This window comes from Melospiza georgiana, chromosome 7 (genome assembly GCF_028018845.1).
Source record: "Melospiza georgiana isolate bMelGeo1 chromosome 7, bMelGeo1.pri, whole genome shotgun sequence".
Taxonomy (NCBI): domain Eukaryota; kingdom Metazoa; phylum Chordata; class Aves; order Passeriformes; family Passerellidae; genus Melospiza; species Melospiza georgiana.
Window position 1 is genome coordinate 20,675,171 of NC_080436.1, and position 25,923 is coordinate 20,701,093.

General features: G+C 39.6%; 1 protein-coding gene and 1 long non-coding RNA gene across 6 annotated transcripts in view; one reads left to right on the forward strand and one right to left on the reverse strand.

Annotated features, from left to right (window-relative positions):
* Positions 1–4: 4 nt before the first annotated feature.
* LOC131085946 (uncharacterized) lies at positions 5–22,934 on the forward strand. Of its 3 annotated transcripts, XR_009114694.1 has the most exons (6): positions 5–113; positions 7,568–7,624; positions 8,856–9,003; positions 21,587–21,666; positions 22,232–22,364; positions 22,443–22,934. It is a non-coding gene; the product is annotated as an uncharacterized LOC131085946 (long non-coding RNA). The 3 variants fall into 3 exon arrangements; XR_009114693.1 differs by having other exon boundaries at positions 21,088–21,666; positions 22,232–22,934; XR_009114692.1 differs by having other exon boundaries at positions 22,232–22,934.
* Positions 6,812–25,923, reverse strand: part of ITGA6 (integrin subunit alpha 6) — a 38,560-nt gene continuing 19,448 nt past the window's right edge. The window contains exons 6-26 of one of the 3 annotated variants that reach the window (XM_058028527.1): positions 24,989–25,105; positions 23,795–24,005; positions 23,164–23,357; positions 22,942–23,030; positions 22,033–22,160; positions 21,000–21,095; positions 20,492–20,553; positions 19,090–19,247; positions 17,961–18,110; positions 17,112–17,227; positions 15,983–16,172; positions 15,814–15,897; positions 15,529–15,608; positions 15,296–15,373; positions 15,092–15,194; positions 14,315–14,488; positions 13,224–13,322; positions 12,736–12,846; positions 12,554–12,652; positions 12,099–12,224; positions 6,812–8,907 (exon numbers count right to left, since the gene is read on the reverse strand). In XM_058028527.1, the coding sequence (XP_057884510.1) occupies positions 8,749–8,907; positions 12,099–12,224; positions 12,554–12,652; positions 12,736–12,846; positions 13,224–13,322; positions 14,315–14,488; positions 15,092–15,194; positions 15,296–15,373; positions 15,529–15,608; positions 15,814–15,897; positions 15,983–16,172; positions 17,112–17,227; positions 17,961–18,110; positions 19,090–19,247; positions 20,492–20,553; positions 21,000–21,095; positions 22,033–22,160; positions 22,942–23,030; positions 23,164–23,357; positions 23,795–24,005; positions 24,989–25,105 (2,624 nt within the window). In that variant the 3' untranslated portion in view covers positions 6,812–8,748. Of the gene's footprint in view, positions 8,908–10,521; positions 10,652–12,098; positions 12,225–12,553; positions 12,653–12,735; positions 12,847–13,223; positions 13,323–14,314; positions 14,489–15,091; positions 15,195–15,295; positions 15,374–15,528; positions 15,609–15,813; positions 15,898–15,982; positions 16,173–17,111; positions 17,228–17,960; positions 18,111–19,089; positions 19,248–20,491; positions 20,554–20,999; positions 21,096–22,032; positions 22,161–22,941; positions 23,031–23,163; positions 23,358–23,794; positions 24,006–24,988; positions 25,106–25,923 lie in introns of all 3 variants that reach the window. The other 2 variants (XM_058028526.1, XM_058028525.1) reach the window with 2 other exon arrangements.

A 25,923-nucleotide genomic window follows, 5' to 3' on the forward strand; every position in this document is an offset into this window, starting at 1 on the left:
GGCCCGGAGCTGCCTGGCGGCGCCTGAGGCGGACGCTCGGCTGTCCCCGGCGCTTCAAGGGCCCGACGGGAGGAGGCGACGCTCGCATCGCGGAGGAGCCCGGCCTCGCACAGGTACGCGACGTTACGGGTCCCGGGGCCGCCGCCTGCCCGGCGAGGGGCTGCGGGTGCGCCCTGCCCACAGGCGGGGAGCCGTGAGGGCTCTGGGTGCGGGGGCCGGGACCGCAGGGGCCGCGGCGAGGCCGAGAGATGCCCGTGCACCAGCGGCTCTCGCTGGGCACTGCGGTGCCCGGGGCTCGGCCGTGCGGGCTCGGCGCACCCGGGGCTCCCTCTCGGCCTGGGATGGAGCCGTGGCGGGCGGCGGGGACTCGGCTCCCGGTGTGGGTGAGCCGCGGGCCGGAACGGGAACTGTAGAAACTCATAGAAGGGCCGGCGGGAGGACAGAGCCTCAGCCGAGGGCATCGGGCTTAAACAGCCGTGCGTCTTCTCACTGTGGCACCTGTGTCTGCCCGGCTGCGGTTTCTTTCAGTTACCAGAAAAAAGATAATCAAACAAAAAACACAGAGGAAGAATAGGGCTTCTGCTTTTACGGATGCACTCCTGATCGGTCAGCAATGAGCACAGTATGTCTGTGTTGGTACAAAAGCACTTGGACTGTGTGTCACAGTGAATCACTTTACTGCCTGTTCAAATGCAACATGTGAGGTACCAAACTGTGTATTGAATGGTTTATTGTCCTGCTCTGGTAGAAATATCTAGAATACTAACAAAAAAAGGGCCATTAATATGATTATAAGCATTTCTGATAAACTTACTGCAGTATAGATGTTAAAGACATCTTTGACACTAGGCTCTCATCTCCATCAGATAGATCTATCAGCACAGATAAATTTCAATACCTGGTAGCTTGAGCTAGGTGCCTCAAACGAGGGACCTCCAGACAAAGAAATCCCTGGGCAATTATTATTACAGTCTAAACTGCACACAACGGTGTGGATCAATAGCCATAACAGAGTCTGGGCCCTTCTTGACCTTCATTGCTTTGCTGTTTTGTTACCAAGTGTTTGCCATGTGGTCATTTTCACATCCTCTTAGGTCTGTTTCTGTGGTGATTTCTGTCAGTTCTGTAGTCCATGTTACAATGTGGTTGCTCCAGCTATTAATATTTGAGTAATATTTAAATTACAGTTTTGTCTATTCTAACTATTAGTAATGTTTAGGCTGTTAGTTCCAGGTTTCACTGTGATCCATCTTTGACTAATGCAATATAGCCCTATAGCTCAGCTTGCTATAACAATTCTAGCTACTTATGCCAAGCAAGCACTTAGCTACTTTCAAATAATATGAATTTTTCAATAATTCTACCTTTGTTTTGGGAAGCATACCTGTTTTAATAATTTAGTATTTGATACAGGTTTAACCTCATGCCCTAGCAGAGTTTGAAGGCAAGATTCACTCTGTTAGTGAGTTGGCCATAATTCACACCCAGGCACAGAGGTGTGTACATCTATACCTGTGTACAAAGTTACTCTGCAAAGTTCCCCTTGAGTTCGGTGGAATGCATCAAATCCATTTACATTTCTCAGTGGGCAAGAGCTGCTCCTCCGGGGCTGTAGGGGGCTGGGCTTTCCTGTATGGCAGGCTTGAGGGGTCACGAGCTCCAGCTGGTGTCCCACCTGAGAGGTGCTGGCCACACCTGCTGGGGTGTGGCAGAGTTCAAAGGGCCTCTCTTGGTACTGGGTCAGGAAATGCTTGGCTTTAGTCAAAAATGTATTTCCATCCTAGCCATAAAACAAGTTTTAAAGTGCTGGAAATTTTGAGGGGGAAAAGTGCAGTAGCAGTGGTGCAGTTTCATTAGCACTGCAGCTGAGGGAGGTAACTCCAGAAATCATAGAGCAGGCCTGGGGAGGTGTGGGAGGGAATGCACCATCACTATTCCCCCGTGTCTGAAGTCAGTTCAGCTGCTCCACAGAGTGACAGTGTGCTCACCTCTTGCTTCTCTGCCTATAAACAGGTTAATGCTGTGTTCCAGTTGAAGTTGGAGAGAAATTTTTGGTTACCTAATTATTATGGTTTTTGCTAAATGTTAATAATATGTATCAGGAAGGCCTCTTCAACAAGTTATTCTCCACACTACACCATACTGAAATACTGTTCAATAAGAAGCATTATCCCAATTTACCTTTTGCATTTCAGTGGGCAAGGTGCCCTCATGACCTTCCCTTATAATTACTGTTAACAGTAGATTTTACCCACAGTGAAGAAACATAGATAGTGTGGAATGTGCTACAGTTGCCATATTGATTAAAATACAGAAAAGAAGTGAGGGTCTCCAGCCTGTGCAAACTTGCTGATGTGTGAATCAAATTTGGTTCATGCTGGCAATGGTTGCTCCTCTGAGAAGGATAAGCAGTCTTTTGATGGCTAACCTGATCTCCAGAGGAGATGTGCTGCTTATTATTCCCAGTGCCATTCCTGAAAAGAGAGAACAACAATATCAACAGTGGATGATGCCCTGCCTTCATTTCCTTTTTCTATTGTGGATATTAGTATTCGCCCCATAAATTTATTAAATCAACTTTTCAGTATTGATTGGTTTCCTACCTGGTACCTGGGACTTGTCTGTGACATGAGAGAGGGGATGGATATCCTGTGGCATCCACTGGAGCACTTCTGATACAGCAATCACGTTAATCCCTTCAGTGCTTTGTTGGATTCCTCCCATTTACGGCTGTCTTGTTTCTTGTTCATGTTGCATTGAAATACAGAAAACATTTGATTCAGTCAGCCTCCAGATGCAGTTTCCTGAGCTGCACCAATACTGAGTGAGAATGAAGCAGGATTGGACTGTTTTTTTGTAATCCAGCCATACCTTAATCTTTATGCTGCAAACTGAATGGCTTGTTCTGCTCTGGCTAATGGGGCAAGCAGCTTGTCTGGCTCTGCAAGGCTTCTGCAAATACAGCTTGTTGGCAGGTTTTGCTCATTGCTGCTTGTAGGCCACTCCTGGAACACCAAGGAGGAGCTCATGCTGCTCAAGTTTGTAATAGTTTGGAACTTGTACTTGAGAATTGCTGTGCCCAAAGCCACTTTATGATTGCCTCTCAGCTGTGAGCCAGCACTAGTTTAAAGCAGTGCCTACAAGCAGTACATGGAGTCTTTGTGAACTGTTGCAATTTCTTATGGTGGCTCTGGATTGGCTTCATCTTTTAGATGTGTATATTACTGTGGTGTTTGGTGTTTCAGCTTTACAGACATGCCTTCAAAACTGGCCTTCTGCCTAAAGTTATCTTTGGACAGCAGTCCCCAGGCACAAGATGTGGCAAAGGCTGCCAGAGATTAAATAAATCATTGTGCATTGTAAGCTGGGGACCATACAGAGTCACGTAAACAGAGAGCACTTTTCTTGGAAAAAGTTGTGCAGGATGAGCATTCACAGAAGTAACTGGATGAAAGAATGGTGGATAATTCTTTCAATGCTGTTTTCAGATAAGAACCTCTCTATTTACCTGATGGTGTTTCCTCATCTTGTTTAAACAATCGATCAGATCCTGATCCATGTAAACATGTTCTGTTAGAATACTGGAGAAAATTTTGAATGCTCTTTCTCTCCTGTTGAATGCTGTTTCTCTCATTGATGATTTTCTAGGGGCTTGCTCTGATATGATCAAGTGTGACACTGACCAGAGCTATAATGTACTAATTTCTGTAAATTTTTATGCAAACCAAAAAGGAGAAATGTATTATTTTCATTATTTTGCATTTTTCATTCTTTCATTCATGCTTATTGGTGGTGTTGAAATTTTGATACATCTGGATCAATAATTTAAATGGGACAGAACAATTCAGACCTCAAAAGAACTGAAAACACAATGTTTAGTCGAATTTCAATTTTATTTATTTTTTAAGGTCTAATACTGCAGAGTGTTACATAGAAAGAGTTTCTTGTTTGTTAAGATGTTACTGGAAGTCATCAGTTCTTGGGTGCTGCATGTACCAGTGCTTTTTTCCTTTTCCTTAAGGTCCTCCAAAGTAGGTGCAGCTCAGATTAAGAAAAAAGCTTAAGTTGCTAGGTATGAGTATCCTAAGAATATTTCTTTCTTTACTTTCCGTGGTTTATGTGCTTGGCTGCAATGCCTGCACAGTCCCCTGGCCCATCTAGCCAGTTTGTGCACCTAACCTGCACCAATCGTTTGTTGTCTTCATCCTTAGGTTTTTGTTGGTAAGTTGTGCTTTTGCTATGCTAGACAAATTCTTAGGGTAACATTGGTTTGTGTGGCTTTGATCTCTTTTTTGTGAGGAGCTATGACCTTTATAGGGCTCTTCCAATTTGAGATACTCTTAGGATTCTATGGATGTCTTTTGGATACAGGAAAAATATACTACACAGCTACTGAAGTTAAGCATTAACATTTTAGGGGAGCAGGAAAAGCAAAGGATTTTGTGGACACTGCGGACAGCTCTCAGCAGCTGCCAGAGGTGGACTGCTGGTCCGGGTGGATCTGTGGTCAGGTCCAGCGTGGCTGTTTTCATGTTGTTCTTCCTTGCTAGGCTGGAATTGGGCAGAGTGCCTTGTAAGCAGGCTGGCAGCAATGCACTGCTCAGCTCTGTACTGGGATACTCTGTTGGACCCCTCCACTTTAAGAAACCCAGCAGTATCCTGCTAACATTTCTTTTGATCAACTTACCAGTTGCATTATTTCATATGTTCCTAGCAAAAGTGTTTGACTCCTCGTCCCTTCCTTCCCTGTCCCCCCAAGACACTGGAATTGAGGGACAGAATACATAGTTAGCATTGTGTATCCGCAATGAGAGGGATTTATCTTGGTCTGCAGCAGCAAGGACACCTCCTGCAAAAATCTGTTCTCTATGTTTTCTGGGATATTTGAGGCAGGTAGGGCCCTGAAAAGGTGCTGCTTGCAAACAAACATTTTGCAGAGCTAGAAAAGAGAGAAAGGGGTCTTTCTTGCAATATGAAAAATGCAAACTGCAGGTCCCCAACCCCTTCATAGTGACAATGTCACACCTTGGCTGAGGTTTAAGGCCTGTTACAGCAGCAGTCCTTCGGGATAAGGAGTTTTGTGGTGTTTTTTTTTACAAGGTTAGGACTCAGCAAGGTTTATGAGCCTGTAAAAGGTGTATAGTATGAATTATGACTCCGGGACCTGGAAAGATAGACATGGAAAGGTATCTGAGGACTGGAATAAAAATCTAAAGCAACTGGTTCCGCAATCCCTGGAGGGAAAAACACTCGTGCTCTTGCTGTGCCACACAGCCCTGCTGTCTGGTGAGGCAGCTGAGGCACGGCCAAGCGTGTCCACGGGCTGGCTCAGAGCACTGCCTGCAGTTGCCTGGCTGTTTGTCACAGCTTGGTCTCCTGGCCTCTCCAGACCAACTGGTGACACGCTGGCTTTGTGCTGGGAAAAGCTACTGCAGCTGTTGAACACGAGCAGCTCCCTGGCCGTGCGCAGTCTGTGCAGTGAGGACACCCTGCAGCCATGACCATCAGCACTGCAACAAGGCTGCTGTGTGTGGATTGGGGTCCAGTGCCCCTTCCAGGAGCTTCTTTTACCTCATGTGCTGATTCTTGATTTGTGTCCAGCTGAGCACCCTGTTGCCTTTTCCACATATAACTTATAGACAGGTGGCTACTGGAGCTGAGCTGTGGGTCCCTTAAATTGAAAGGTATATTCTCTTATCAGGTGTCTGCTGTGCTGCAACAGTTAAATGTATGGGAAAGCATTGCAGTTTACCAACACTCTGTTTCTTACCTTGGAGTGTGTATATTTTTGTATAGATATAAAACACACATTATATATAGTGAACACTAAGTTTTATGTATCACATATATGCATACATTTTGGACACATACCCTATTAGAGTGCTGCACCACTGTATATATTGTACAGACTACATCTAGTACTATTATGTGTATGGTATATATGAGCATACATATAAAGCCCAATATAACAGATTGGCTCAGAAGTTACTATGATCAGCTACTTAACTGTTCTGACAATTGATATTTTGTCTTCTTGTAGACAAATGTTTGTGGCCAGCATGTAGAGTAATTGCTTAATAAGAGCAGCTTGAGTTCTTGTCTTTGAGATGTGCTGAAGGGTCTAGCAACATTTTCTGGGTCTAGTTCTGGAAGCTGCTTGGTCTCAACAACAAGGAGTGGCCTAGCATATATCCAGCTAACCTTTTTCTTTGGGCTTTGTTGCATCAAAAGGCCTTTCAGCAACAATGGGTAAAAGCATCCAGTGAGGGCTAATATCTTAGAGGTGGAGCCACGTTTTGTCTGTTGGGTTTGGGGGGATTTTTTCCCTGCATAACTCTGGCTTTTCCATAGGGCTTTTTTGGTGGACTCTCTACTACCCTGCAATTGTGTTATATCAAATTTCCACTGCTAAATAAATACAAATAAGGTATGCAAAATCCTTGACCAATTTTGGGGGATGTAGCCATCTCCACTACTTAAATACTTGTCTGGCACTATTTAAGAAGATTTCTAGGAGGCTGCTTGCATGGAAGGGCTCTGGGGCAGCACGAGAGGGGAGCCGTGTCCCGGTGGGAGCTGGTGCGCGGGCTCTGGCTCCTACACTGCTGGCAATGGCAGCAAGCAGCTGAGAGCCTGTGAGCCTGAGGCTGTGCCTGATCTCTGCTGCTCCTTATCTGCCCCTTGCTTGGAGCAGGGCAGCAATGCTGAGAGAGAACCTGTTAGAGCCTGCCACTTTCAGCCTCTTCTTCTGGGGAACTTAGCTGTGGCCACCTCAGTTAAGTATGATACAATCACTATTACCAAGACCATCTTTAATTTAAAAAAAATTTATTTCACACTTCTATACAAATATCCACAGGTAATTTCTAATCATGGAATGATGTAGCATTCTTAGCAGGTATAACAAAGTTTGAGATAAAAATATACCAGTGATGTGACTTATTTTTTCAAGAACTTTAACACTGCTAAGACATTCATGTTCTTAGATGAGGGTCACAATCTGATTTTATACTCAGGGGTATTTCTCAAGCTTCTTAGCCCCTGATTAGCCTGGCTTCTGATGCTGCTGAGCCTTTAAGCAAATAAGCTGGGATTCTAAAAGATATTAATACATAATTAATTATGTATTATTATCTAAAGCTATTAATACATAATTATGTAAGAGTTTATAAAGTCATAACACACTGAGATTCTCTATTTAATAGACTCATCTTAGTTAACACTAAAGGTAACTTTTTAGGTGACCACACCTTCCAAGAAGGTACATTCAAAGTTAGCAGTAAAAATAAGACATTTGACAACTGCCCTCCTAGCAGGTTTTTACCCTATGAGGAGAAAAAGTACCAAGAGGTTTTTGCATAGTTCATAGTACAAGCAATTAACATGCATACTTTTTGAGCAGAATTTTGTTCCACATGGAATACACAACTGTGAACTAAATCTTTGTTCCTAAATAGTACCAAAGCTTTAGAATATGGGTAAAAAAGTAAACTCTTTAAATCATTTTCTCAGTTATGTTACAATAACCAATTACTAATAACATGGTTCTACTTTTATCAACATTCAGGTATTCAAGCAGATTCAGCAGTCTCAACGTGGATCAGCTCAGATCCTGACAGTTAAGGTAAGTAAGGCATCTCCAGCCTCCAAGTGCTATTCAACAGCTGCAGTAGTCAAGGCCTTCTGCTGACCAGGAAGTCCTTATGAAGCTGGAAAGAGGTTTCCAAAGGACTTTTCACTTTCTTGCAGTGAGGATAAAATGGTATCTAAAACATTACTTCACTTTGGTGTCCAAACTGTTAAACAGTCCACAGTAGTATACAAATCATGTTACAGGACCTGATGTTACAAGCATCAGGAAAAGAAAGCACCCATACACATCATTTGCATAAATATTTACATTTTAGAAAGCATTGGCACCTTCAGTGATTTATTAAAATGTGGTGAAAGCCTCAGGTCTCATAATTTGAAGTTCAAGCACAGAAACATAAAAACCAGAACAATGGTTTTTAAAATTCAGTAGTCTTCAGCCTACCAGTTAGTCAAAGACAATGATTTATAATAAAAATAAATACAAAAATGACTAAAATATATATATACAGAAAGTACATTTAATATTCAAGCCTCTCTTAAAAAAAAACAAAAACCTGTGTATATTGTTGTGAGCAAGAATCACACAATCTGATCTTAAAAAAAAGAGCCCAAAATCAAGCAACATGACCCATTGCACATGTAATTTAAGATGATGCTTTTTGTTAAGCCCTAACTACTGCAGCAGGCAAAGGTTATGACTAAAGCAGACTTGCAGGTCTTCAGTTATACTTGAACAAAGTGTGATAAGGCCACTGTGTGTTTATAAAGCACTGTGCACTGAGGGAACAATGGAGAACTCATCTTGACCTTAATCATGCATGCCTTAAATAACTAGGAAGAAAGTCAGGATCACAGGAGGATCGGGTCTGCTGTAGTGGTTTTGCTCATTTTGCAGAAAAGACCCCACATCAGCATAATATTATCTGAAGTGTGGGTTAGATTTAAGGGGGATGAAGAGGCAGTGTGGAAATTAAATAAGGCAAATGAAGTCTGTTGAAGCCATTTTAACTGTGCAAATAAAAGCTTCAATATAAGTAGTAATATCTACAATCAAATGGTGAATGTGTATAGTGTTCACAGGTCTAACTCCATCAGTATTCCATGAATGAAAACCTTAACCTCTATCTGAACTTTGTGGATAAACAACATTTTTGCCTAAGAATAACTTTCATTTTCGTTCCATTTGGTGAACCACTGTTTTGTCTCAAGGTCTTGGCTTTTCCCATCTTTGATGTGTCGCTCCTCCTTTCGAATTCTTACAGCGTGATAGCGGGGGACACTGTCTTCGTACCTGGAGCGCCGGAAGAACCCGCACTGCGCACAGAAGGAGAGCAACAATTCAGCTCCGAGTTGCTGCCAAAGTACTACAACTGTAGAGGCAGTAAATTCTTCCTTCACACAAATATGCAGGTAAGAAAATTGAAAACAAAAGTATGTAGGCCAAAAATGTAGCATATTTAGCTGTAAAAATGTGAGCCAGGAGGTCTGCATTAGCTGTTCAGCAGCAGTTAAAGACAAAGGGCATGCTCTGACTATCCGTGGTAATCAAATACCTTAAAATACCTTAAAAAGATTCCCTCCAGTACAAAGCTGTTCATTCATCTAATGAGGACATTTACTTCTACACACAGGAGAGCTGCTTCTCCTGAATCAAAGGTAGGTATGTACTTCAGTGTCTTCCTGTATGATGACATGATTTACCCTTAAGAACGTACAGAAAGACTTCCAGGACATTCAGAAAAAGTTACCCTAAGGGCCTTGTTTTTCAAAGCACCACCTCCACTTCAGTCACCTGAACTAACTACACGTATGCTGTGTTAGAAACACGAGTCTTGCTTGCCATGGGAAGTCGCCCTGGCTGACACCTGTAACAGCTTCTCTGCACTCTGCAGTTTTTTATTCAAAGCCACTGTAAAAAGTGATCGTGAACATCAAAGCATGGACTAAAATTGATTTCCAAAACAAAAGGGAGCTATGGCCACAATATATAAAGATCATGAATGGTACACACTCAGCTTTACATCCTTATGGATCGCTGATCATCCTTATGGATCAAGATTCAGGTTAAGAGACATTGTGCCATCCAGCTGTCATTAGATACAGCTGGGGGTAAAAACATGTTAAAGCAAGCAAGTTTTCTTTCACAGTATTTAGAGTGCTGGATTTTTTGGTTCTGTTTGGTCAACGGTTTGGAGGTTTCTTAATATTAGAACTGAGAACTGAATTTTAAAAAAATTACAGTGAGCAAAGACTAAATCTTTAGCCATCTCATAGTTTCATTAAACACTGTTTTGAAATAATTCATTAAGAATTCCTCTCCCCTCCCTTATCCCAAGCACACTCATGGATACAATATACGTGCACATAAGTGGAATAAAGGTTGCAGGAAATACAAATCATCATTATCATGCATCTTGTAACTTCAGCAAAGTATGTTCCTAGAGAAGTACCTTAGAACTCGAGTAAAACAGATGTTTCCACAGAAGTAAATTCTCATGAAAACCCTTCTCCGATGTAAGCAACATGTACAGCATGCACTAAAGGTTAGTAAAGCAAATTTATGTATTGTTGCTGCAGTCTTATCTTTGCATCTTAACTCTACAGTGTTGATTCCCATCTTGCAAGCTCAAAGACTTACTTGTAATGGTAAAGCATAAATTAAAAAAAAAAAAAACAAAATTGAATCCCATTGCAACAGATCACCATGTTTTTAAAAAAAGAAAAAAGAAAAAAAAGCATTTTAGACCAGGGTAAACCTCTGTGTGTTCACATGCACCAAAAGCTGAAAATCTATCAACAGAAGGAGCAAGCAAGCATGATAGCTTGAAATCCAAAAGTTAATAGAACTTATGCAGAAAAAGCTTCACAGTTAGCCACTGCAACCATAGCATGTGCCACAGCTAGAAATTAAAAAATATCATCAGTTACCAATTACAGAAGTAGATCAGTACTATGCATCAGAAGTAAGTCTCTCTTTATCAGATGGCTGAGCATGGATCTCAGCCTTGTGATATGTGGCATCGTAATGATCTTTCTTATTTCTCTTGAAGAAACCACACTACAAGGAAGCAAGGTATTTAGTCATTTTTTGTGGACTGAAAGAAGTCAAACCTCTTAAAACTGACTTAAGTCTGTCAACTGTCTTCCCATTATCCCTTCAAGGGCCAAAGAAACCAAACTAAAAAACTCATTACAAGAACTCAGCTGTTTCTAGACCTGAAAACTTCTTGGGCTAACCTGATCTATACAATAACAGAATAGAATAACTTATTAACAGAGTAACCCGAGACTGTTATTTCAGAGATATTTTGATAAATGTGTAGAGAATCTGTTTGGGGTTCTTTTAGGAAAAGCTACAATAAAGTATGTCCATAGCAAGTGAAGGTAGCTGCGAAGAGCAGAAAGAACCCAATTACAGAAACCTGTTTGTTTGTGGACTAGTGCATGGGACAGACAAAACCACAGGGTGTGGAAGAAAACCAGTTACTGCTTTGGCCCCTTCGATACAAGCTTTTGTCTTAAACCAATGATGTATCTGTCTTTCCAGTATGATGTTTGTCCTTCATAGAACAGCACAGTTTGTGTCATCAAAGCAGCATTTTTCACTGTGTGTGCATGTGAAAAATGTTTGTATTTTCATGCACAGTAAAACACTAGTAGTTAGAACCTAACAGCCCACCCAGTATTCATTCATCAGGAGTATTAACAGGAGCAGCTGGGCATGTTTTACAAAATAAGGAAATCAGAACTATCCTATGGGAAGCAAATTACAGCAAATAGCTCCTCAAAGCTAACTGCTGCAGTTTCACTTGGAAAAAAGTAACAGATAGGATATTCTTTGCCTCCTCTTCCTTAAATAACCTTCTGCTATCCAATAACAGCAAATACTACAAACCTATGAAAACTAAGAATGAAAGGATTGCTCCTGTTATACTTGAGACCACAAATAACTGACATTTTTACAAAGGTAATTAGAAAAAAGATACTTAATTTTTTCTTTTGCAAATAGTTAACCATTTGTTAGACCTCTTTATTTATTTCTTTAAGGTTTCTAATATAAAAAAGCAATAATAAGAAATTCACTAGCACACATGGTTATGTATTAATACTTTGCTTTTGGTTATTTTCATCTGCTGTCAGTTTAATGGTATTTCTGATGTTTTGAGAACTTAAACATTTCTAAATAGCTCACATGAAGTTTTACACCCAACTGCAGAGGCTCCCAATGGCTCTATCCGTCTGTATCAAACTATGGTCTCTGAACATTTGTCTCAAGTTTCATCTGGAGCTCAAAATACTTCCTTTTGAGGATGTGAAAATAGAAAAATTATGTAACAAGTCTGCCCATACAACCATTTTAATTCCAAGTGTTGCAGAACTGAGAAACTGATAATGTGTGATTTGTGCAGTTTTGCCCTATTATGAGTCCCAAATACTTAAGTAGTCTGCTATCTTGTCAGTTATAGACCAGAAAATAAAAAATAACCAGATTAATAAAAGCTCACCTTCCATAGTAAGAACACCAAGAGTGCAAGCATGAGTATTCCAGCAAGGATAGCCACTGCAATGATCCACCATGGAACCCCTGTATAAAGGTCTACTGGTTTTGCAGGAAATACAGTAACACGGACCTGCAGGACAGAAAATGTGCATGTGGAAGGAGTATTTTAGAAGGTACCTGTTTAATTAGAAAGCTGCAATTTATATAGTCTTACCTCTCCTCTAACAAAATGTCTTCTACAAAATGCTTTTAAAGAAAAAGCTCCCACTGGTATCATTTCAATATGGTAATTAACTTGTTCAACCCCATTAAAGGGTAAAAATTAAAAATAATTCAAAACTCAGTTAGAAAGTTAAACTTTTAGCTAGTTTTGTTTTAAATTTGTTTCATTCCTGGTCTTTGGAGATAAGGTAGAACAACCACAACCATAACGTGGTTAGCATTAAACACTGAACCTACCTGAGCAACTTCATTTGTGAGTTTAACATTCTTAGCTGCAGCAGGAACACTGATAGAAGCCCTAACCAGAATGTCAAGGTAATTCATTTTTGAGTATTCCTGTTCCAAAATAAAACACAAGTATTAGACACAGAACAGGAAAGAACTCTGACCTTTCAAGAAGGGCAGGTAAGAGGACTTACCTCTAGGAAGGTGCTGTTCCACAGCCTGGAACGCAGCACAATAGATGCCTTGCTGTCAAAACCCTTCAGGGGACACTTTATATCCACGCAGCGTGCATTCACATTGCAGCTCTGAAAATGCAGATTTCTACATGTGAGTAGGATCACATCTTCACAGATTGTTTAAACCTCACCCCAAGATTAAAAATTAGATTATATGCATTATACCTCCATGCAAGAACCACTATCTGTTTGTACTGATAGCAATGGGAAAATACAATGAAGGTATTATTACTTGCTTATTTTAAGTAACTATGCAGATATTCTTTCCTAGTTCTTCCTCACAGTCGATGATCTAAATGTTTGAATTTTAAAAGCATCAATATTTGGATGTAAGATAAAAAGAAGGGAAAGGGATCATTTCTTTCACTCTGCCAAACTCAGAAAAGCCCTCTTTCGAGTGCCGAGGGAGGTATCTGACAAGAATAGAGCTGTTGCAATATCCTTACCAAGGTCTTGTATTTTCTTTCTGAGAATAAGGAAAATGCCTGGCCATCTGTAATCTGCTTCTCTGCAACTTCACGCTTTCTTCTGGAGTTATGGGATTCCTACAAAGAAGAAAAATTAAAAAATGAAAAAGCAGTTTATCATAAGAATCTTTTAATTCATACAAGCAGAGAAACTAGAGCTCAGTGTTTTCTTCTTCCAAAATCAGCACATGACTGATAGCATTATATAGCCCTACTTAACTACATTTACTGCTAAGAATAGAATTTGAGATTACCAAAAGAAAGGCCAACAGACTATTTTCTTTAATAGGGCAAAGGGAGGTTTAGATTTATAAAGCTTTCAATGCTATTTCCATTTTTATTTCTAGATAAAGAGTATTAATGGTACTCTTTTAAAAAAGAGTAAGAATGTGCTATGGTCAGTAGATGCAGGGGTTTTTTTAACTGTATACTAATTACACTCCAAGTTAATATTAACTAATACAATCATCTGACAAAAACAGGTTTATGTGCATGCAGTTTTAATGGTGGAAAATAAAAATTCCTCCCATATAATCTTAAGATTATATGAAGAAAAAAAATACAGCTTAAGTTTTAGGAAAAAGATTTTGCTAGACAGGCACAATCCAGGGCTATGAAAATTGCTTCTTATTATAATTGTTATAAATAAATAAATTTAGGTTCAAGTTCCTTGTCTTCAGAAAAAGGACACAGAATGCCCCTAGGCTGGGAAGATATTTAGTGATTTGTTGTTTTTTGAGTAAGAACTCAGATACTTTTATTACTGAGTAGTTTTCAATAATACTGATGAAATTTGTTAGAACAGTCAGCAGTTTCATCCTAAGAGCCTATGACAGCAGTGCCCATTGCATAAACAGTCATTGTGTCATAGCATCTATCCTTTGGCATATCAGCCTCATGAGCTGTTAAGAATTCTCCTGATAGGCTCATTCACAGATAACTGGCCCGGTATAGTGCTCGTGAGCTGCTTAAGATAAAAAGTTAGAGGCAAGCTCTCATGCCCTACTCTCACTTGCTGTGGGGTGCTCCCATGTTGTACCGATTCACCGACAGAACACAGGGTAACGTACCGCAACACGCAAACTGTTGATTTCACCCTCGGGTTGACAGGAGACTTTTTCCAAGCCTTTGGAGTCTATTTTCATCAAATAAAGCAGCCATTTGCCATTACTAATTTCTTTTGGCCACTGGATGTCCAGGGAAGCAGTGCCAAATGTTTTCAGTGGTCTGCCCAAGTTAGTTACCTATTAAAATAAACCTTCTTTAAACCGTGAAATACTTTTCAGAGGGATTTTCTTCCTGAAAACATTATTGATTTGGACAAGCTTTAAGCATGCAGCTAACAGGAAACTTAGATCAGATGAAAGGCAGTCAAAATAGTACAAAGACAAAGCATATACTAAAACTAGCATACTTGGGGAGCAAGTAAATACATAGAAGGATTAGAATTCCCTAACATGAACTTTTAGTGGTTGATTTTTAGAAATTAATCTTCATGTGAAATGACAATCCAAATTTAGAGTTAACAAATCAGTCAGTTGCGTAAGTGAGGCAAACTGCAAGTTTCTGATGAACTCTGACACAGAGAACAAGCTCTTACTCTTGTAAGTCTGAAAGTGTTTTCCCAACCTCTTTTTTATAAAATTGATAAAATATCAACACCTAAAGAAGCTTTAGTCCACAGTCAAACTGCATGTTCTGAACAGGAAGTTACGGTTTTGGGCCAAAGAAAGCAAATTCCATTATACTAACTTTTTAAAATATTCATATGCATAAAGCAAGAAGCTTTGCATTTGATTAAAAGCAGCTGTTGCATTTGATTAAAAGCATCAATCTAAATTACTCACTCTGAATTCATACTCTATGAGGTTTCCAATATCATCTTCAGATTTCATTGCACTCTCACCAATGATGTTACCTCCAAAATATACCTGAGAAGGCTTAGCAACTCTGTTCAGGTGGGGGTGGGAAAGGAGAATAATCAGATTTTAATGAGTCTGAAGCACAACTGTCCCCAGACCCCCCCCATCTGTCATGCTATCAACACTTACCCAGTGACTGATAAAAGCAATTCAAGAACCACTTTAGCACTGGCTGTAATTGGAGTCAAATTAGCTTGAGTGCTTGTTCTACAATGAAAAGGAAACAATGGTGTTTATTTTACAAATGTAGTGGGTTTCTCTCTACTATTAAATTACTTCCATGAATCAAACAAATAAATTCAAAACGTTTACAAGTGTATATCAAAGCAAAGTGCAGGTGCACGCACATGAAGAAAACTTACGTTTCCAGCTTCAGGTTAATGTCTAGGTCTGTTGTATCAACATTAACCTTAGTGGTACTTAAGATCAGATAAAAGGTTACCTAAACAAGAAGAAAGATAATGAAATACATGAGCTCTTTATAAGATATATCGATAAATGAAATGTTATAGAACATTTCAGTGTTAAGTTCTAGAGTTAAAAAGACAGATCGAAATCAGATTTCCAGTTGCAACACACAGGACCTTTGGATGACTGCGGTCAGTCAGAACGAGATCTTACATTACAGTAAAGTAAGTGCAACTTACATTAGAATTTCTTTTGAAAGGATTTCCAAGTTCACACTCTGCTTGAGAGCCATTTTGGTTAGCACCACATGTCAGCTGTTTTTCCTGATTGAACAGAACACATTTACAAGTAAAAATATGCTGGAAATAGTTTAAATTTTTCAGTAGTTTTTCTCTTAAAAATACTTACAGGATAACTCCTCATCTCTCTGAATGCAGAGTATGTCAGACTGTCTGGAAAAGTTGCAATTAGTTTAGCTTCATATGCATCTTCACCATCTTTTTGTGGATTTTTTACATCAGATGGATTGTTTGTCACCGTTATTTCCAGGGCAATATCTTTCTGGTCTTTCAGAACAAGCACTGGCATGCCCTTTTCACTACAGAAACAGAAAGTACAGGGTTCTGTGCATTAGGAAAACAAATGTGTATGCAAGTTTGCTTCTTATGATTGTTTATCCAAATACAGTTTCCTCATATTGGGGGAGAACTCTAGTAAAACTATGAACATGCACAGTCAAACTATGAACATGCATAGTCAGGTTTTTTCCCAGTCACAGGTTTTTTTCCCCCACACCAGTATTTCATCTGACAGTGGCCAGCAGTGAAGAGGAAGAACAGGATGATAAATCCCTCAAATAATCAGGAGTTGATAGTATTTCTGAACCAGCACTTGCATCTGACTCATGTAGTGAGGAATTTCCTCCAAACCAATCTACTGACCTGCTTTATACTTGTAAAGTAAACATGGGTTTGGCTTCCGAGTGTGGCACTCACTGCTAAAAATGTCTGACTGCTGGCAGTAAATAAACATTTGTTTGTTTGTTTTATCTCTGCTCTAATTTCACTGGCCCTCCAGGAAGGAGGGATGCAGCAGGGTGCTGGGCCATGTGTTAAAAGTAAATCATCACTGCATTTCTCTGTAATGACTTCTCTTGGGCTATGAGACCACAGTCTATCAAATTGTCATACAGTCAAGTTTCACCTGCAAAATAATTAACAGTGTCACACAATAAACTACTGCAAGGCTGGTTTAGCATATCATTTCTCCAGGTATTAAATTGGCTTGGTTTTTTTTCTTTTAGCCCTCCCCTGCACTACTGTGGCCACTTAGGATCCATTCAAATCTGAACCACTTTTCTTCTCAAGCTCTTCCCCTCTGCCCTCATTCCTCACCCTGACAAATCAATACTACTATCAAGGGCTGTGTTTGCAAGACACAGAAAAATGCTGCTTTCTTTTCCAAAATCCTCTCCTAAAAGTTCTTTTAAGGACTTGTTAATAATTTGAACTTTAGAAGTGCATTTATTGAGACTTACAGTGGTAAATAAGTAAACCTGTCTTCATTTCCCTCTCTCGCACAAAACCGGTACTGAAGCTTAAGGTTGCTGTGACATTCATTGTCTTCTCCACATCCTTCTTTTAAGAACTCCACCTAAATAACACCAAACCAATTTTACCACCTGACACACAATAGTAGCTTAAAATCAGATTCCTGAAACACACTGAATAAAGCAGCTATATGGAACTCACAAGGCACTTTCCTGGACAGAGTTCAGATTTCAGCCTGACTTAATTCTTGAGTTGAGTTTTGCTTTGTGAGATACAGCTCTTGATGCTGGTAGTTTAGAACTTTAAATGTGACTAACAAGCAGAGTTGGATAATTGTAAATGAGAGGTGCCCTTATTATGAGAAAATACATCTTTAGTGTGATTCTCCAATAAGCATCAAGGAAATGAAAATTTTTAATGGGGTTATTCCCTCCCTTCTATGTCACTGCTGCAATCGTTGTTCAAATTCCATTTCAGCATCCTAACCATGGAAGAATTAAGAGTGAACATTATCTTTTTATGTTGGACAAATATTCCCAACAATAGACAATGAATTTCTATTTTTAATCAAAAGTACATTTCCTCTTAAACTTATTGGGGAGAGGGAATAAACCAAGGAGCCATACCATCTTCACTTGTTGCAGAAGAACACAGGACATAGTTTGTAACATGTTGTAACAAGTTCAGAACAAAGTATAAAATAATAATCCAATAGTTACATGTCCAGTACCACCCCAATTATTTCCTTTGGACATAATTTAGTTTTCTACAGTCTTTAAAACTAAGTTATTTGTAAAAGTACAGATTTTTGTGAGTATTATATATCAAAGGCTTACTTTTGTGGTCTCTGTTTCAGATTCATTTGAATTTAGAATTGGTATGAGATCTGGAAGTGCACTCTCTTTTCTCTTGGATGGTGACTCCAGGCCAGCAATTTTAACACTGACTGATATTGGAATGGGACGTAGCTTATCTTTAATCTTTTCCTGTCAAAATATTTTAAATTGCATCATTAGTGTACAGTGCAGAGGAGAAAAAAGCAACACAAAGATGAGCTGTACTTCATATAAATTCAGCATTTTCTAAACATGCAGGGACACAAAGAGCCCAGTGCTATTGTCCTTTTTTTCCTCTGGTTTCCCAATCTGACAGTCTGTCTCACCATTAAGAATTCCTTTGAACCACAGACAGTAATTCAGGCAGGTGAAATTCACACAGCTATAGTAAAATAACACACTGGAACAGGTTTGAGTAACATGGTCTAATAAAAGGTGTCCCAGCCCCTGGCATGGGAGTTGGAATAAGATGATCCTTAGGGTCCCTTTCAACCCAAACCATTCATTGATTCTATTCTATTCATAAATTAAAGTTCTTTAATCTGCTGTGGTCAAAAGAGCCTTGGAGGCTGACTCATTCCTGCTGAGCCATGGTGAGGGAATCTGTTTAGCCTCTGGAGCAGTTCCACCTTTAGGAGCCACTACAGAGCAGCCAAATCAAGAGAGCACATACCAAGCTTTCTTGTCCTGCCCATTTGTCCACTCTAAAACCCATGGGTTAAAATTATTTTCCTGAATAGTCACACTATAAAAATCTGTAACAATTATTTCTGTTGGAAGCAGCTCTCCATTTTTGGCACTTAGTCGCTCTCTGTTGTTCTAAATTAGTTCAGCTCTACTGACCTCCAGAGTGTGCTGCAGTGGCTACAGTTTTTATCTGTATCAGTTTTTTACAGTTTTCTTGCAAAGACATCATACTTTGCAAGAAAGGCAACAGGAGGAAGCAGCATGTGTGCAGAGAATAGTAAACTATGGTGGGTTTCTGTTTTTGAAGTTTTATATTGCATATGACTTTGAAATTAAATACAAAATTACATACAAAGGTTCCTTCCATGAGGGTGCCAAAAAAAGAGCATTCTTTTGTTTGAAGTGGATCTAAATGAAAGATAAATGAAACACTCTCCCTTACCTGCAGTATAAGCTTTGCAGTGACACACTCCCATGAGTTCTGTCCCCTGAGGGTTGTACTTGCAGTGAACTGATCAGAGGAGTGGTCACTGAAGCGCACCCTGGAGGGCAGGCCCAGCTGCCGCCTCTCGTTTTCCACTTCAAACGTGTAATTGATCTCTGTGTGAAAAAATAAAGTAGGTCACTATAAAAAAAAGAATCATTTTAAAAAGAACTTTAATTGCACAAGATATCATCTTAAGCATTATTCTAGAAGACTGTTCCAGACAGTGCTGGGCTTCACAAACTGTTTTCAGTCATTTAAAAAAAAAAACCAAACTTCTCCATGTCAGTTTTGTCCTGCCACAGTTGAGGGCCAGGTACCCCGTGTGTAAATCTAAAGAAAATTTCTAAATCAAATCCCATTATTCCCAAAGTAAAGCGTTCCCTTGGGCATAGGGGCTGGCTGGGGGAGCTGTAATTGCTGTATGGAGCCAGCAGAGGGCTGAGCTACCCGCTGTAAATACCCCAGCCAGAGCCAGCACGATTCTGAGATCAAAATACATTGGTAATTTCAACACTGAAAGCAGAAGTGTGACTAGAGCTGTCCAGTTGTGTGCTGAGGTATGCTTTTCTAGATCTGAACTTGGTGCATCTTTTAATGATTGCTTCACCGAGCTAATTCAGTGCTGCACAGATGGAAACAGCACTGAGTGTGCCAAGGAACTGAGAGCTGTTTCAAACACTTCACCTGCTAAAGGACCAGCACTCATTTGGGCACAGCCGTTGGGTTTTAAAAGTAACTGAGAAATTCAAGACAACACAGGAGAAAAAGGGTCATTGGCCTAAAGTTCTTCTCATTTCCTCTCAAAATCCTACACAGTTCTCCAAGAGCTGTAACAGCAGCATTGTAGCAAGTGCTTTACATCTTTATGGCATAGTCTTCCAGTCTTCTCCTATTAATGCAGATTTTTTTATTTCAATTAATGATTTCCACAAAACCATTGTCATGAATACAGGACAGGTACATAGGGTAAGCCTCCAATAAGAAATAATACTCACTAAGGATGTATAAAATTGACCTTAAAAAAGGATTAGGGATTCTCTAAAGCAGCACTAATCTAGAGAAGCAAAATGGTTTGGGTCTGTATAGAAGCCATTTGCTCACTGGCAGTTGTATCACTTAAAAAGCTTTAGTCTGTCATCCACAGAACAGCTTAACACACCAGCATGGCTCTAAATACAGACTGTGCAACAGCTGAGCTTAGCACTGAGTCACATTTTAAATTTGTCAGTCACTGTTGAGATGACTCACTATAATTTGAGTAATATGTTTCCATGATGAACTCTAAAGAAAGAAAAAAAAAAAACCAAAAACAAACCATGTGACAAACAGATCAAAAATACTTATCTTCAGAACTTACTTATTCTTCGATTTAAATCTCTAGGGTTTGCAGTATATTTAAAACATGCTTTCACATCCATCCTGTAAAAAGTGCCAAGAAATTAGTATTAACTTTTATTAAGGCATGGTCCAACAGAATGAAAAGTTTCAACTGATCAGTCTTATGACTGTGGTATTTACTGCTTACTAGACTGAATTATAAAGCAAGAAAAAAATGGTTAATAAGCAATTCAGCATTTGCTGTCATGTGTCTATTCAAGACAAGATACTTGTGTTAGAAGTCTGAAGAGGCAAGGTGACATTAATTTTCAAAAATGAACATTATGAGAAGGACATATTCCACACCTTGTCTTTAGCACATTAGGCTGAAGAAATTCAGGAAGTCAAAATGAACATATGCAGATACATTTGCTTAACCTGCATGACTCCCATATCCCTTCACTTAAACATGATCACTGAATGAATTTTGACAGTAGAAAGTTCAATACACCAAGGCTTCTGATAGAGGAATTTCTTTTTCCATTTACCTGATTTCACCATGGTCCTCAGGGTTCTTTTTCTTTAGATCAATTCTATCAGGCTGTACTGTAATGTTTCTTCTAATGCTTATCACAGGCCGAGATCTTCATTTGGGGGAAAAACAGGGAATAAAAAGAAGATGTAAAAAAAGAAGTTGCTTCTGTTAAGATTAATGAAATAAATAATGTGAATAACAGATTCCCTCCACCCCTGCAGTGATTTGCAACAAAGACACTTCAAGAAACACAGAGTTTGGCTTTGACGCTGGTTAGAAAAAACCTGAAAACTATTAAAACTAAGCAAAGGTCACTGAGAACAACTACAGATCCTGAGTGGGAAGCAGGCTACACTAATGTGATCTTCTTGTTGTCTTTCTTTACACTTACGAAAACCAGAAAATTCAGTGGTGGTTTCTACCACCAGTAGTAATTCAGCCCCTGGGAACAACTATAGGTACTACAGTTCATTCAGGTTTGTGTTCACAAGAGCTTTAATTTGGAGCCTGGTGGCTGTGGGAAATGATATTTCCTGCTTCCTCTGCATGTAGGCTGTAACCATACTTCTGCCTGACAACTTGTCTTTTCTCTTCTGGAAGGGAGAAGACATTTCACATGAACAAATGAATGAGGTGATCCTGTTCTCATTAAAGCATCAAAAGGTTGTTTAAAATAGCTGGTAAGCCACCTGCTCCACTTAACTGGGCCACTCCTTTTACTCTTTGTCACCATAAGAGGTTTTTGTTCTCACCTTGGTAAAAGTTTTTGTCCTGCCTTTATCAGCAAAAGATTAGAGCTCCTTCTGAGCAAGGAGAATGCTAAATAATCTGACCAACTCCTCTACCACCTACTCTGTTCTCTTCCACAAGCCATGTGAGTTGCTTTTCTTGGGCACCGTTCCAGTTATTTAAGAACATTACTATTATGTGCACAGATACTGTGCACCTTAGAGATGGGAGCATAAATTGTAGGGAGGGCTGTTCTTCCTGAAAAGTTGTTTGTCCCAAAGCCCTGGTGTAATTAATTAAGGTTCCATGTATAATACCTGTACACATTTACAGAATCTGACAGGGAACCAACAGCAACATCAGGGTAGGAATTTTTATCCAGGTCCATATTTCCAGCAATAGAGTAACCAAAGAAATTGGTGTTTGTTTTTTCACCATCAAGAATCTAAAAAGCAAACAGACATTTGAAAACAATAAAGGTAAAATAAGTAACAACTGAACATAACTGTCTTACAGTCAGAGACAAAAGAGGGAAAAAGATACAATGAAGCAGGGCCTGTGAAATAGGATCTCTGTGTTCAGTTCAGCTAAAGGATACTGAAGTGCCAGGACATTTGCTCTTCTTCCAAGAAGTTACTTGGCAATAGCAGTGAGTACCAGAAATTACTGATCTGCTGAGACTTTATGTTTATTACATAATGTTTATTACCCTCATGTTTATTTACAGTATTTATGGACTATGAACACTTAAAACAGAAGAAGCATTCTATAAAGTATTCAAGCAGTATTCTAGGGAGTAATGAAGTTCCATTCCCACCCTGCAAACTGGACACAGTGACCCTCAAAATCAAACAAAAAAAAACAAAGAAACCCAACAACAACCAACCAAACATTTTTAAGAAGGAAGTGAAACAGTAGTAATGAAAGCGAAAACAAAGAAACTAATTGTTTTGCAAGCACCAGATTTTTTTTTAAACCCAGATCTATACATCTTTTCTTTCTGCACATATTACTGGTGCCAATGGATGGCCAGAGAAATAAAAATATCTGTTAATAACAAGAATTCCTAATCTTTCCTGTCAGCAATGCAATCTTTGAAGTGCCCTGCGACTTTCCTGTATACCCAACACCCCAGTGATAGCAATGGAAAGCAAGATGGATAATAGCCCTCTTGTTCCTGTAATTTTGTTCAAGAATGATTATAATAGTAAAGGTTATTTCATTACCTGTGCTGGTTTCGTATTTATTCCATTCTTGGATCCATGATAAATGTATACTTTGCCAAAACCATCGTACGGAGCCCCTACTGCAATATCTGGTGAAAATAAATTGCAACATCTAAAATCATTCTTGCTCTTTCTGCAGCATGCAATCAAAGAGTAAGATGTTACAATCTGGCATTGGCAAAACAATCTCACACATTTTTATTGTCATTGTTTTCCATTTACCTGGGTATCCGTCCTGATTAATGTCCCCAACATTTTCTACTGCAAGTCCAAACATGGAGTCAGTGGTTCCGTTTAGGCGAAGAGGCTTCACGCCTGCCCATTTGCCCTGGCGGTTCATGTAGATGTACACGGCACCCCCGATGTCCCCACTTCTGTCAAAGTACTGCGGCGCCCCAACAACGATGTCCTGCCAGCTTGGGATGAAAAGGGAAAAGAAAAGGCAATGCTTTTGTAGGAGAACTCTGAAGAATAACTGCTAAGACTGTGAGCTCAAGATCAGCTGCCCAGAGAGCTGCTGAACAAAGACTAAAATGTGCATTAAACTGTTGGGCATCAACAGCCCCGCTGACACTGCAAGCTGGTTTATTCCCTTGATGGCATACAAGGACCTTCTATGGTCTTCTTGAGATATGAGACTGGTTTCTTGTTTCTGTGTTTACAATAATTGTTTAAATAAAACTCTTCATTAGAAAGGTAGACTCCATCCTGATTGATTCTCAAGACGCTCACCATTTCCTCCAGGAAAACATGGAAAGTGGGCTTTGCCATTTCTTGTATTTCTAATGTGAAAAACCAAAGCAGAAATAAACAAGATTGCTATTCCAGCAGCAGGAGTTAATCACAGCCATACCCATCACTGTTGAGGTCCACAACAGCAACATCGTAGCCAAAAGAGGAAGCCAGCCCTTCTCCTTCAAACATGTGCTCCAAGGAAAGTGCTCTCTGATTTTTTTCCTTCTTTAGTAAAACTACTGCTCCGCTGTGGTTCGCTCTTGGGGCACCAGACACAAAAGTCATCTCATCTTGGGAGACAATTCCTTTACCAGAGTCCAAAGAGAAACCTTTAACAGAGAAAGAAATAAAGTATAAATTACCTAAGTAGCAGTTTGTATCTTCATATGAAAAAATAAACATTTCCCCAGCTATATTAAAGTGGTATCTGGAATAAAAGTTTTGTCTAAAACACAGTGTGCTATGGCTGGGAATTCTCCATTTCTGTTTGCACTGGTGGATGTGTATTTGCAAATCAACACTTTTTTACATTCCTACAAACACTCCTCCATACATTACAGTTAGTGTTTCCCCACAAAACACAGTACTTCATTGCTGACTTGGACCTGCTTTTCGCAGACCCCAAACACAGGACACATACAGCTTAGACACAATTACAGCTTTACCACTTCAATATAGCTTGAGTACTTCACCTCTGGCAAAATTATCAGAAAACCTCCTAAGTAAAGTCAGTATCATTCCATTACAAACATGCAAATTGTTCTGCACAAGCATTCTCATATGAATGATGTATGCAGTATTTGAGAATCAGCTTACACAGTAATGGTGAAATAGGCAATTTTAAGTTAATGCAGCCCTAAGAATGATATGTTCAAATTAATTTAGTCTTACAATACATTTTAAAATATGAAAAACCAAGTTAAAAGATTGTACTGCTAATACCAATATAGCCAGTGAAGGCCAAAGTAGAAAAATGCCCACTTTGCAAGGAAGGAAGATACCAGCCAGATGGGAGTCTCCCTCTGAAACACTTCACCACTGCTATGGAAATTCTCAATTACAGCAATTCACAATGACACAGTTCCAGAAAAAACTGAGGGAGTCCCAGCTGCAGGAAAGATGAGAAGGTTCGGAGAAATGCATGACAAATCAGCATTTCTCTCAAGCCTTGTTACTTTGCTGTCTCCCCTTTATCTGAATCCCTGTTTTTTTCATGCTTTACTGATATGAGAGGGGATAGAGGGGAGGGAATCATGACAAAGGTCTGGAGATTATGTCTGACCAGATGCTGCCACCTCAAGTGGTCACAAACCTAAGTAGCTATTCATCATTACATCCACTGACTTGTCCACCTGTATGCTGGGAGGCAATGTTTTGTACACAAACTGATCTGGATGAGTATCAGATACAGCTGTCAAAAATAGAAGACCTATAAATATGAGTGAAAGATTGAAGAGAAAAAAATAGTAGTTAAGCAAAGCACCTATAACCACATTTGCTTAAGGTGTAAACAGACAGAACAGTAATGCCTGGGATGAGCTGGCTTGCCTGGAAGTGGTTCTGATTATTACAAATCAAGACAGCATCTACATTTAGGAGATAAATGCATTGGTTACACAACTGGAAAAAGATCAGATGACTGTTCACAGCAAAAGGCATCGGCCTCCACAGCGCTCCTCAATTCTTATTCCACCAGAAGATGCTATCAGCTTGTCTAATCTAAGCTCTTAGGATGATTTTTCTAGTTAGCTTTACACCCAGTAATTACAGCTGATATTTAAGAGAAGTTTATGTTCTCTTTCTCCTAACAAATATGTAGCTCTAAGTTTGCTGTCTTCTTGACTTGGTTTTTTATTTTTTACATTCGCAATGCCCTTCCCATCTATTCAGCTTTCCATCACTCACACAGAAATTCCAGTGTCAGGTTACCAAAACTCTGTTTGTTGCATATGCCAAAAGCAGTGGATCAACACACCAAGAAATCTGCACTGGAACAGAAGGATTATACACTTAATGCCTTTCCAAAAATGCAGCATAGCCTTTTCAGTCTATCGCCCTGGTGTACAGAAAGGTCGCTGGCCTAAGGACATATTCCTGCTTTCTTGACTGCACAAAGAGCAAGAGATTCACCTCCTGCAGCACACACATCAGTAAAATATAAACAGCACTTATATTATGGCATTTTAAAGGTCTGTTAAAAGTCACTGGAGTTTCAAAAGCATAAATAATAGAAGAATTGCACTTACC